The 14,220-nt window shown below is 34.5% G+C and overlaps 1 protein-coding gene across 4 annotated transcripts in view; it reads left to right on the top strand.

The window, feature by feature from the left end:
- Positions 1-14,220, top strand: part of COL12A1 (collagen type XII alpha 1 chain) — a 130,384-nt gene that overhangs the window by 100,356 nt on the left and 15,808 nt on the right. For all 4 annotated transcript variants that reach the window (XM_072408527.1, XM_072408530.1, XM_072408528.1 and 1 more), the window contains 7 exons: positions 5,078-5,227; positions 6,351-6,428; positions 10,585-10,671; positions 11,085-11,138; positions 13,002-13,097; positions 13,757-13,810; positions 13,940-13,993. In XM_072408527.1, the coding sequence (XP_072264628.1) occupies positions 5,078-5,227; positions 6,351-6,428; positions 10,585-10,671; positions 11,085-11,138; positions 13,002-13,097; positions 13,757-13,810; positions 13,940-13,993 (573 nt within the window). The remainder of the gene's footprint in view (positions 1-5,077; positions 5,228-6,350; positions 6,429-10,584; positions 10,672-11,084; positions 11,139-13,001; positions 13,098-13,756; positions 13,811-13,939; positions 13,994-14,220) is intronic.

Below are 14,220 nucleotides of genomic sequence, written 5' to 3'. Positions count from 1 at the left end.
AGTTAGGAAAACTAATCCCTGGATAATTTGTATCTTCTTGTCCCAGTTTTATTGTAAAAACTATTGGCCTACAAAGGCACAGTACCATGTGGTCATTAGGACCCCAAAGGATCTTTGATTGCATCCACCATACTTGAATGAATTTCTTACTAACCTACAATTAACAAAAACACACACACACACACACACACACACACACTGTAAAACACTGGGTTGTTCCAGTGTGTTCCTGTATAGATGTTAGCTATAACATTCAGCACCTGTGAAATAACAACTGGATAGGATAGACTATCACAGGAGAGCCTGGGTGATTCAGCAAAAATGGAATGGATTACCTAGAAATCATTTGTTGTTAGTTGGAAAAACTTTTCAGTCCCTCACACTAGATCACCCATGTTCTTCCATGATAGTCTTGGGGAACATTGATAAATCAGACCCATGAACTATACCCTTTTTTCGTGGTTTTTTGTGGTTGCAGGGATTTTATATACATAATAATAATAATAATAATAATAATGTTTTTGAACTAATATATGGTCTATACTGTTTTGCCCTTTGATGTACTGAGTGAATTCAGTGCACATTAATGGTGAATTGATTGATGTGACAACACCTCTAACTCCTAAGATATGCACAGGCACTAACATTGAACCATCTTACATAGTTACTTAGTTATTCAGGTTGAAAAAAGTACATCATGAAATAAGCAAATGGGTTGTAAAACTTATTTAGTTATATATGTAGTCTTGGTTTCTCTTCCTTGTTTATAATTGATGTTTACCCTTACATTTTGCATTTGATATGTTTCTTTTAGATTGATGTTATCAGAGACAGTGCTGTAGGATCAGGTGTTGCAGAGGTGTCAACTGTGAATAGGCAATTACAGAGTGGTGTTGTAAACTTATTGCACTGGGGCCCATAGAACTGTAACTTTTTCACTAGTAAATATCCAGTGATCTGAAGCTTTCAGAAATAGTTTTTGGGACTGTAGTTGGGAAATAGTCCAGGGGGTTTGTCTTCTTTAGAGCAGTGCTAACAAAGAACAAAAGACAACCTTCCAACACATTATTTCATATGCTAAAGATAAAGTTGCAGCTATAAAATATTGTTTGCTTCTGTTGACCTACTTTTTCACTAAACTGCTCCCCTCATCGCTCCTGTAAATTAGCAGTTTTGACGTCATGATACAGTATTATTTCTCTAATTGTTTTCATATCAGTTGTTAGTCTTCCAGAGAAAGATAGTAAGTTTAAAATTGTCTAGCAAGAAGCAGTTTGGCCCGTTGTGTATTTTTATAGCTTTCTACTTTTTAAATGCTGAATTTGCTGGAAAAGGTTTGGCCTAACTCTAATACTGACATGCGATTTTTTTTAAAAAGACAAACAGACTTGATTGTTTAGGTTCTCCAGGAGCCAAGGATTTCACTTAGAGTCTGTCTTGTGGTAGCGGTGCTTAGCTGCTTCATAGGGTCATTCACATTTTCCTTTCCTTCTTTTCTGTGGTCTTTAATGTGGTTTACATGAATAAACAGTAGTTATTGTCACGTTTCAAGTTATTTTCCTCTAATTTAGGCGTCTGTAAGTTGTGTAGTCTGTAGTCATGGTTATTTAAAGAAATAAGAAATTCCAGTTTGACATGTCATCAGAAAAGTGTAATAAAAGAACATTTTTTACATACTTTCACTTGATTTTTTCCCCTACTGTTTTCAGAATAGATAAATTATAGTTACTTTTATGACTATAAATTGTACATTTAATTTGTTTGTCTGCATTGGAAATATTTTCTCTTTTTCTCTGCAATGGTAATACTGTATATTCTCTCTATACTTCTTTCCCTCAGGTAGTTGGAGTTCTCCAAAATTGGTTCAGACACTACAGCTAATAAATATAATTACTTATCAGCATTATTACCACAATTGTTATTCATTCAGTGAACAAAGTACAGCACCCCAGTCTGGCCACAATGGTATTGAGGAGGGTAGGGGGGCAGGGGGGATTGAAAGTCTGCTTCTGAAGATCTGAATTAGAGGTGTTTTACGGTCTGATTTTGCAGCCCCCGTGCTGGGTTGGCCAATGGCAACAGTTTTACTCAAGATTAGGTTGTTTCACAAAGAGCTGCTGCTTCTATGCAGAAGGCCTAGAGAGGCTAATGCTTGAGGAGGTCATGTGTCGTCCCACAGTATGCAATAGTATAGTTATAGAATATACTCAACAATACATTCTTAACTCTATCTATAACACAGTTATCTGTTAGTTATTTAATACACTTGCTTAACAGCCTATGTCAATAAGTTTTGGGCTTGCACCAAAGGCATTGGTATGATATCAGTTTAATGCACCTGAGATCATTCACAATTCATTGACAGGTGCATAGGACCTGCAGCAGACCTCCCTCTGGACTCCATGGGTTTTGCATTCTCATAGACCTCTATGGGAATGCAAAATCTGTTTGAAGATAGCCTGACACAAACCCTAAAGATGGCATATTCAGTAAGTTAAGCTAGGTGGTAAATCATTACATGCAGACTATGTATAGTAATTATTGTATTCAATTATAGGAAAGAAAAAATATTTATTTGACTCCGGATTAGCAGATAGCCAGCTTAAAATTGAAGATACTTGACATAAAATATTAAAGCTTTTTCTTTCAATGTGCTTTGTTAAAAACAACCCTTGCCCAGTAGACTCCTTACATGGCCTGGAAAGAATTCATAGTGATACCATGCAGTATATCAAATTTAGAAAACTAAACGTGCTAACCAAAACAAAGTGTCTGGAGTCTAATAAAGTCTGTATTGCTGGTGCAGAACATATTTGTTTTTCCCCAACAAACCACAGACATATCTGCTCCAGGGCACTTGGTTACTTGTCACTTTGTCATTCAGATCTCATAATTTAGAATCACAGACTGAATTACTGTTTATAGGTCCCATACATACAGCAATCCCTGTTTAAAATCCTTATAAACTACCTCTAACTTAGGGTCTAATTAGCTAAGAAGAGCTCTGAGGGTCTATTACCATACAAACTATTATATAAAAACTTTTTATATGGTACTGACCATAGCCGATCAATTTCAAATCTACTCCAATAGTAGCACATACAAACTCTATGCTAACAGTGCCTTTAGATGGCCAGGCCAATGGCCAACATTAATGGTAGCAGTGCTAGCTACTAATTCTGTGCTAAGCAGTAATAGTTTTCTTTACAGCGCTATTATTCAAACTCCAAATGACAAAGGAGTACACCATGTGTATATGAGAAGTGGAATGTATAATATAATCTTGTATACCTTCACATCACATAAACATTTTTGGATTTCCTTCCATTTACTGACAAAATAACAGTGATCACTAGGACAAATATAGAGGGTTATTCTCCCCAATGAGAAAACAATTTGAGATTGACTAATGATCTAAACCTACTACAGTCTGTTTAAAACTAAAAAATGCCTATTCATACAACTTACCTCTTTCTATTTTTTGAATTACAAAAACCAAAAAGAAAATTAAAAAAAATGTTATCTGGTATATCACAAAGCGTTCTCGGACGTCATTAACCTACAATTTCCTTTGCACGTACATCTAACTTCTGCTAAAGTGATCTTAATAGTTAATAACCCTCTAAATAAAGTTATATAGTGGAGTTTGGTACACAAAGTTGCTTGACTCCACTAATTAAACTTTTTCCTTTTCACAACAATGAAGTAGATGAGAAACCTAGGTAGGTTAGGGATAAGTATAGTCAAAATGCAGTTTTAGGCTAGCATCTGGAAATAACAATAGAACATTAGTTGTATCCCCATGACTAATAAATGGTTTGGCAAACAATAATGAAAGCAAAGACAATTAATCAAATTTTTGTTCAATGTTCGGAAAATTATTGTAACTTGCCTGTAACAATTAGTAGAAAAGGTCAGGCATTTTTGGCAAAAATAATGCCTTAATGAGATTTTAATACATCTGCACATAATTTTTTATTGAAATTGGGCATATCCAGGGGCGTAATGGGACCCACAAAGGATTTTAAAGAATTTAGTCAGAAGATCCTTGTTCTAGGCCACCAAACTCAATCCAGACCTCTTTCTAGGTTTAACACTTGAATGGGTAGGTTTTATTCTAAACTATTGTGTGTCATATTCACAGATAACTTGCAGTATACATATACATATGTCTGTGTTTCACCAGACTAATTTAAGCAGTATCTTTACATTAAAACAGAAAATACAGAGAAAGCGTATGCAGTGTAGGAAAAGAAGGGCATTTGACCTTATAAATCCTACCATTGTAGTCAAGGATTTATACCAATGTCAAGCAGAGCAAATAGTTCCTTATATCTTATATGCCTCTTCCTCCCCCATGCTGATGACTCAGCAGCCAGTTTGAATAAAAAGAGAACTCCAGTCACTAAATTACAAAGTCTTGAGTATCTGTTTACAGATGTGCTGGCCCATATTTACACTTCTGTATTTACTCTAACTCAATAAAGCCATGTTGTAAAGACAGAAGAGTTTTGTAAGGACTCACCATAGCTGCCAACTGTTAATGCAGTACTGAATTAGCAGCTTGCAGTTACAAAGGATTGCTCTCCAACTCAACTGTCATGAAGCTCATGTGTAGCAAGTAAATACTGAAGTCAATATATGACCTAATGCTTCTGTTAATAGATACTTGTGGATATTCTAGAGCACTTAATGGTGAGATAAGCTTTGCTTTTTGCACATATGACTGCACTGATGACTAAGCATATGCAACACCTAATGTCATGTATATTATAACTGAGATGATTTCATATTTTTGATTTTTGATTTGATTGCACTTTTGAACACTTTACTCATGTTTCCGTAAAGTATCAATTAATACTCACATGAATGTTCTACTTTATGTATAATAGCAACTTACTTGTTTTTGAGGGACTTTCAAAGGAGGCTTTGTTTCATGGTTTCTGTAATTTAAACAATATACACTGCAGTTAAGAGATGTAGGTATATTAGGATTGACATTAAAGAAGTTCCTGGCGGGTAGAGATTGGGTAACCTGTACTAATCATGTACTTCTCTTCCATTTTATCATTTTTAGGTTCATCTTGTGGTATCTACGAAATATGTAAGGATTTATGTTGACTGCCAAGAAGTAGCAGAGAAGCCAATTAAAGAACCTGGCAATATTACAACTGATGGATATGAAGTGCTTGGAAAACTGACAAAGGGGGACAAAAAATCTGCTCCGGTAATTGGCTTTCTTTGCTTAATCAAACCAATTTCTTTAGGCAATAGTTTATTAATTTAATGAGATTGATTTTATTGTTTCTGTTTAAAGTGCCCCAGTCCCTCTAGTAGCTCTGGTTTTGATCAAAAAGGCTGCTGTTTCTGTTCTTTGCCTCACACAGTAGAGTTTAGACTTGCAGAAATGTACACAAAGTCTATAGAAGTCCTGCGCATAGTCCTTAACAGTGAGTGTTAATCTCTTTGACCTTGGTACATATAACATAAAGTTAACATGGCATAACATGCATTTTTATTTTCTAACCCTTTATTAAACCAAAAACAGTTGGAAAACTTCAGTCCCTTTGGACTCATTACCATATTAGTGAGGCTAGTGGTATTGCTGCCCTACCACTGGCAAGGGAAATTCTGCAGCATTTAGGGCCGGCAGAAGAGGAGTTCCAGAGGCTAGTGACTCTCCTGCATGACTTTGCCACTGGTTTTGGTAGAGTGGCCTTTTTCCTGAAGAAATAAATAGCATTTAAACTCAGATATACTATCATTTCACCAACTGTTCATTCCTCATTTTCCTGTGGCTCTCCTTGCTTGGTATGTTTCTGTTAACATAGTTTCAAACATAGTTCAAAAATACTAACATACTGTTTGAAAAAGGCAAGCTATAGTCTAAGCAAGTCTATATGTTTTGACTAAATATTTTAAATTTTTTATTTTATTTTTTGATTATTTGCCTTGCAATAAACAGTATAAGGCAAAGGTTGATTAAGCAATTTTTATTCATTAAAATTAATCTCTGACCCTTAATCAAAATATTACATATTTTCCTATGTGGAATCTGAAAAAACAAACCAACAGTTATATTTATTTTCTGAAATTATATTCATGATTTTGGTGACAACATTTTGTTTTTGCGTGCAGCATCAAAAACAAAGTTCAGCAAAACTGAGAGAAGTGCCAAACAAGTAGAACTTTAAATTCATTTACCAGATGACATCATACTTTCTAATTGCATACAGATGTTCATAATGTCATCTGTTCAAATGTGGATGCTAAGCAAATGTCCTGAAATGTCTGATCAAAAAATACACAAATGACATGACAAATAAACAAGCTTTCTCTCTTGTTTCCAGTTCCTGCTCCAGATGTTTGACATTGTATGTACTGTAACCTGGACAAGCAGAGATAGATGCTGTGATCTCCCTGCAATGGTAAGTAAGCAAGTATTACATAATAAATGAATCAGTTACAGTGATAATTTTTTGTAAAATATTTGCTTCTGAAAAAAAAATCACTAAAAGGCCACCATGAGAAATTTCCTGAAAATATTAGAAAAACAGCCTTATGTTTAAACTATTCTAAAATTGTTAGAACTTTAAAAATGTTTAAAAGTTCTAAAAGTCATGCTTATATGATTGGGGCCAGAAATACCCATTGTCTCCCCTTTCCCGATGAGAGCCCAACTTGTACTAGTTATCCAATAATGCTAACTGTATAACTTTTTGGTATTTGTTAGTCCTGCAATTTCCAAAAAAGAGACTAGGGACTTTAGGGGAATATCTAGTTTTTAAACTGTTTTCAACTCCCCTCCAACATTCTTACATATTTTAATGTATGACAGTATTGTAGAAACATAATTTTTTTGTGTGTCTGTAATGATTCTCCTTGAAGCATTTACTTATATAATCTTTAAATAAGCAGACAACCAGCTTTAGAATCCAACATAAAAATGTTTTCCTTACAGTTTCCAAGCACACATGCAAAAAATGATAATAAGTGAATCAAATGAATCAATGATTTTAACAACAGAATTTATCTGTCTAATCATGCTGTTCAAGAAAAAAAAATGTGATTCACAGATTGCACAACCTTAACAGAAAGTGAAAATCTATACAAAATATATTTGGTGAACTACAACATACTATTCTAAGGATGCTAACAAGGTGAAACTTCAAGCACAAGTTTCATACCATTAATTAGGCTTATCTTTTTATATTGCCAAAAGTCAAAGTGGTGTTGGCTTTTAACAAAGTTATCAGCGTGTACCTAAAATGGTAAATAAGTAGATGTTTATACCATGCGCTTCAATTACAGCTAGAATACTTTTCTACTGAAATACAGTCAAGCTTAGTTTTTATCTTATCTAAGAGCTATGAACAGTTTGCAGTGGACCATATTTACCTTCAAAACCAGTAAAGTTTTGAAAAAATGTATAAAAGGGGTTACTTAACAAATACAAAATATTTCAATTATAGGTAAGGTGCTGGAGAAATAAATCTTCTTACATCTCTCAAGGACCAAAAATGTATTTTATGTTATGGGGAATCCAACCTAAGTAGGAAAATCTCCTGGAGTGTGGATGGACAAAGGTTGGGAAAGAACAAATACAATACCGTACATTGAAATAATTAGCAAGTGTACTCTATAAAGCAGTTCAAAGATAAACAGTAGTGTTTGGCATCTTATACATAATATGGTTATTATTGGGCCTATTTTTAAAAAAAAGAAAATGCAGTAATGCAGGGGGAGATTGCTCTGATGATAATAGGCATGCTTAAGTTTTGAGTTTGCATGAACTTTTGGACATTTTATATGCATTGGGAAAACATGATCGTCTAAATCAGTGATACCAAAACAGCAGCTCATAGGTTGGATGCAGTCCTTTCATTGTCTTTAGTTGGCCTGTGTGTTCTTTCCACTGAAACAAACAATGGGCCACTTTTCTCCCACTGACATCAACATTTCCTCTCAATAATGCCAAGAATGGGGTACTATTCCTCACATTGGGTTTTTATTTCTTCCACTAAAACCAACAATGGGGCATTACTTATTTTCATTTTAACCGCATGTGCTAGGTTTTGGTCCCCCACTTTTTTCCAAGGCAGAACAAGAAGCCTAACGGTTTTCTCTTCCTGACAACTAACACTGAAACATTTCCTACTCCCAGTGGCCACAGGCAGGACTCCCTAGGTCTAAAAAACAGTGAACTGGTCATATATTTAACAAATTTGATGCTGCTAATGATCTGCCATATCTGTGTGCATCTTTACAAGCATTGCATGTACATAGTAGTAAACAATGTGAAAGTATGCTCTAGTGATTCATCTTGATTTATGGATGTGTTAGTGCAACCGTGAATAAGTATATTCTTTAGTTTTGATTTATTTGACTAATCTTAAAATCTGTAAAAGGCTTAAGCATAGATTTAAAGAGATTAGATCATATCCACTGATTTTGGTAATACTCTGAAACTGAGTTTCAGGATTGTGTAATGCACCTCATAAATCACTGTAGAGTTTCGCAAGGCAAGAGTATCACATAGTGACATTGAAAAAACAAGATTAAGTTGCTTACTCCTTCAAAACTTTCTGGAAAAGATATTAAAGCCACATAGTCTAATAAATCATTGGCTTATGTTTACCATTTTTTCTCTTGCTGATTACATAAATACTCTTGTACTTGAGCACTTGAAATGAGTGAATATGTCAACTTCAGATTCTCCTGAATTGGTTCAGAAATTATTTTTAAAGGAATAATAAACTAATTTCTTAAAAAGCTAGGCATTGCATTGGAGGACATAAAAAAAATCCAGACACTCCATTCAGAGTGGCAAACATTGAAAATACACAAATCTTTTAAATAACATGCTAGGGGGATGTGCTTTACATAGTGTTAACTGTTTTTCAAAATGTGGGGTTACCCTAAATTTAAACCATACTTTTTTTCAGGCATGCAGCTTGAGTGTCTAGAGGGCATAAGGTGGGGAACAAGTGGTATACCTTCCTGTACCACACCAAGCAACATTTCTTCCTTCAATATTAGGATCCTAATGTTGGGGGACAGGGACTCTTCTACACATCCAGTCCCCCAAAAAGGATGTGGTTGGTTGTTCTGGGTAGCTTATGGTAAAATCAGAAAGACTTATTTATTAAAGAGGAGACCAAAAATCCGCCCATCTTGGTGGAATAAGTACAGGGGTGCACCATTACCCCTTACCCATTCTCACGAAGAGTTAAAGGTATATAAACAGATCACTCACATGCCATGAAAAAAAGCACTCTATTGATTATAAAACACCTTTAAAATTTTAAAAACAATATTTATTTATTAAAGTAGTAGTGTGCTAAATGCATTTCTGCATATAAAAAACCTTATGGTGGAATTAAAAGGTATTCTCAATGGAAATTCTGCATTACTGCAGAAAAAAAACTTTACACTTCTAAATTATGAGTGTAAATGGGCCACTCATGCCTACTTTGAGCATAAAAAGATTTAATGCAGTAGCCAGTCTGAATGTAATTATTTAAAAAGTCATGTCTATTTCAAAAGCCTTTCAGGTATCCTATGTCTCTTGATAGCTGTGAAGATATACACAGAGGCGCTGCAAAAGAAAAATGTTGTTGGTAGTTTGCACATAATTGAAAAATATACTTTAGGGAAATAGTCTTGCTTGAAACCACATGTGGCCTTCCTTACGTCATCTGTTACTCGGGCTTAAGTGTCAGCCAAATCCAAACAAAGTTTTTGTATTTGATCAGCAAAGATTTTTAGCTCTACATAATCATGTCTTGTGATGGAGACCTAAAGAATTTATAGCAATGAAGGTGCACACACTAGAAAAACTATATTTCAATGAGTATTTTTACTGCCAACCTCATAGGTTGCTGATGGTTTCCTTAAGTAGTCATTTGAATAAATTCTCTAAAATATAGCAATATAGTAATCTGAACAAAAACGTGTGCATGTAAGGCATCCACATTGCTATCTATGATATATATTTAGAGTGCCTATACATCCCTCCCTTCCATCTTAACAAGCAAACAGTTGAAGACAAAGGATAAACATCATGGGAGTGATCCAACAAACCCAAAATAATCTGGTCCAGGACTGGAAATATTTGCCAGCTAATAACAAATTATTAAAAAAAAAACATTCCAGGTTTACTGGTCTCCCATGTTAGTCTACATACTCCAGTCCTGAAGAGCCTTAATAAATCAGGCCCATTGTATTAAAACTTTCCAATTTGTTCTATTTTAACAAAGCTTTTTATTACTTAAAGGAGACATATATCTTAGATCTTCTACACAGATCCTTCACATTTATGAAACAGCAAATAAAACAATACATTTCATAACATCAATTGTATATCAAGTTGTAAAACTTTCAGAAGCTCTGCACCATGCATCTCTAACTCTTTATTGGCTCCAAATGATACCATGTAATTGAATGTAAAAAGTTAATGGATTTGCTGAAATTGGGATGAAGAACATCATATAACTTTGAAATTGTTCTGAATAAGTAAGTATGACAATTCATGTTGTATCCAAGGTGCAGTGGTAATGCTAAGTTTTACTTTTTGTATTTCAGAGAGATGAAGCTAAATGCCCAGCATTGCCACATGCTTGTACCTGTGCTCAAGACAGTATTGGAGCTCCAGGACCACAAGGCCCAACTGTAAGAAAAATTTTCTTTTTCATAATTTGTTGACTCAATTAGAAACATTTCTATATTTAACTACCAACTTCAAGAAAAAGTGGTTGATTATTTTTTGTTTTCATTATGAAATAAAGTGGTCCCCCAAATGGGAACACACCCTTAAGTGTTTATAAAATACATATATACAGTCTCTGTAGGAAAGTGGTGTTAATCCAAATTTGCTCACTGATTAAGATTGGCAGCAATAATGAAAAAGGAATGGGCTTATGTTAAGAATTTATGGTGGATCTGTGCCAAATATGTTAAAGTGGAAGGAAAGATGGATTCTGTAAACCACAGACATCTCTAGACAATTTATGAGGAGTTAAATGATTCATGACTAATCTTCCAGCAAACCTGATAAATACAATTTATATTCCCTTTACTTGCAGGGTATTCCTGGTAGCAAAGGTCCCAGAGGTGACAGGGGTCCAGATGGACCTGCGGTAGGTTTTTTTTAATCTGTATTTAGACTTTATCTGTTCATATGTGATAGTAAGTTATTTGCTTTTGACTAGATAATGAAAACTTGAGCAAAGAAAGTTACAGTTTTGTCTATGGCAACCTATTAAATTACATGCTTTTCTTTAATTGCACTGGTCATCTACACTGCTGTGCAGTACTTCTTTAATTTAGTTTTCAAAAATTAACACCAGCAATGTTTCAAAAATAGTACAAAAGAGGGGTTACCTCTGGCCATTTCTCGTAAACTTCCTACTGGCCTTGTTCATTGAAACTGTTCATTTGATAGCAGTATAATGTGCACATGTAGAGAGGCCTTACTAATAATAGGGAAAATGTGATCTGTTAGACTTAAAGCAACGTTAGTTACCTCTAGTCACTATAGACTTAAAAGCCAACCTCCCTGCAATACTCATCAGCATTTTGCTGCACATTTTTTCTTGCTTATGTATTGTCTGCCAACAGCAGTATTAACAGTACTGTAATGAAGGCATGTGTGCAGATGGAAATCTTCTGTTTATGAAATTATTGTACTGCCACCCGAAAAACACTTTTAGTACTGAAGAAACTATAGTATTAAATGAACAATCTTTCGGTTCTCCAACATAAGCAAATACCAACTTGGGCTGAGTTTTCACATGCAGCTTGCTACAATAAGATTTCTGTGGACAGTGTGGATTGCTGATGGCTGTTTATAAGAGAATGGTGGGAAGATTGCCAGTCTAATAGCTGCTTAAGGTAAATTTGTTGCCAGTTGAGTTGTTGGAGCATAATAAATGCATGCCCCCTGGGGCTTACTTAGTAATTGTACCAATCTGTTTAAAAAAAAGAGGTGTGGGAAAGACAAAACAAAGACAGGATTATATCTTTAATGTGACCTGGGAATTGCTTCTAACTTTCCAAAAAATATCTATATTGTTTAAAGTGAAAACATAAAAACAACAAAGCAGGAAAACACAGCATAAACACATACATGCACACATACAAAACACAGCGACATTAAGACAACTCAGAAAATACAACTAACAAAATGTTTGCCATGCTCAGATTGGCAGTGAAGGTATGGTGCAGGTACTGCTTCCTTACTACCTATAGTGTCCCACCTGCAGCAGAAAATAAATTGGGACAGCACTGAGCGGTCCATTATCACTGGCTGCCACCTTTAAAATGTTCAAATGGTAGTTCTTTAAGAGCCAACACATGCTATGAGGATGATTGACAGGGTGGCAGCTGCCTAATAGGATGCCTGTTCCAACCACCAGTCTTAGTCATATACAAACTTATATAAAACCACTGTATATATAAGAAAGGCTAGAGCTGAGAAGAACAGAAATGATTATTATCATGAAAGAATTGGAGTAGACACTATTATTATATGATAGAACTGGGAAACAGCAGTGCAGGATGCAGGATTGAGAAGCCAATTAGGTTGAATTAGTAAAAGAGTTTAGGCTGTATGGAAAAAATTTAAAAAGCTTAGTGAATTTTCGTGCCATTGAAACCAAACCCAATACTTATAATAAGTCAATTAGGTTAATATGTTGTTTTTAATATTATTGCTACATTATTGAAGGATTGAAGTTGTGCATGGATTTAGAGGTAGGTAAAGAATTGGTATGAGAGGTTAATTGTTGTTGTGTTTCCTTTGTCATGGTTTATGAGAAAAAGTAATATTATTTAAAACATCTTACAAGCGTCCTATGAAATTTTAGAATTCTGTTTTTTTTCTAAGAATAAATAAAATATTCTCATGTTCTTTTGTTTTATATAAATTGAACTTCATAAATTTGTTTGCTTACAATGTAAATTTTTTTTTAGAAACTAATTTTTTTCCTTCTTAATGAAAGGGCCCACCAGGGCAGCGAGGTGAACCTGGCCTAGTTGGACCACAAGGCCCACCTGGTCCACAAGGGCCACCTGGAATTTCTATTCCTGGGGAGCCGGTAGGTTCATTATCTCTTAAATAAATGTAATACTATTAGTAAAAATGTTAGAATGCCTTTCAACTACTGTGTATGGATCCTGTTTTGCATGCAAATATTAGCATTTTTATATAAAATTATGGTATGGTAAATTAATAGGATTGAATTGTAATCTGTAACATGTGCACATAGAAAAGTGCATTCTGCTTTGTTTAATGCTCATGTTGCTCCTAGATTATCTGCATTATGAAATACTGTGATATAAAATTAGTATGCAGCCCATTAATAATATAACTCAAATAAAGTGTTCTGTACCTATTGGCCAGTTGTACTGTGGGCTTTGTGTTTTTAAGGCTCAGAGAAAAAAACCTTTGAAATGTACAGAAACCCATAGTGGGTGGTGGGTATCTTGCACATGGATAGAAAGCAGCCAGGTCTTTGTTACAGGAAACTTTTCTACAGAGGCTAAGTGCAGGAGTTGTTTCATGTTGGATTCCTGCACAGATCTGGAGGAAATACAAAAACAACACATATTTATGCACAAATATATATACTTTCTATATTTAGATAAACTTTGATTCACCCAGGGTTTAGTTTTAAGAGTATATTTTGTAACACCGCTATTTATAAAATACCCTCAAAATATTTACTTCACATGTTTGTGCCTTTTTTTATTCAAGGGTCGTCAAGGACCAAAAGGTGACCCAGGTGATCCAGGATTACCAGGAAGGATGGTATGTTGTAGATATACACATATATGTAATTTGCAGTGCATTTGCAATTTGCACATTCTTGGCCCTGAGAAACATTTTCATAAATGATAAATATTTAACATATTTTATTAAATTACCTTTTTCAATTAGGGATCTCCCGGAGTAACTGGACCACCTGGACCTATGGGACCACCAGGAGCAAGGGTATGAATCAAATAAGTGACTAGAAAATCTTGTTATCTCATACATCAGAACTTAATATAAATTTACTAACAATTATTATTACCTGCTACAAAGGTATAACAAACTTTGTAAGTTGTTTATTTAAAAAAATCTGAATTATTTACATATATAAAACATTTAGTTACTTTGTATGCACAAACTCGTATTTTAAGTTCAGAATTTGTGAGCGACTTTGTTACTAATTTTGC

This window comes from Pyxicephalus adspersus, chromosome 4, assembly GCF_032062135.1.
Source record: "Pyxicephalus adspersus chromosome 4, UCB_Pads_2.0, whole genome shotgun sequence".
In the NCBI taxonomy this organism is placed as follows: domain Eukaryota; kingdom Metazoa; phylum Chordata; class Amphibia; order Anura; family Pyxicephalidae; genus Pyxicephalus; species Pyxicephalus adspersus.
Note: the sequence above shows the minus strand (reverse complement) of the source record. Positions and strands in the feature narration are given on the sequence as shown.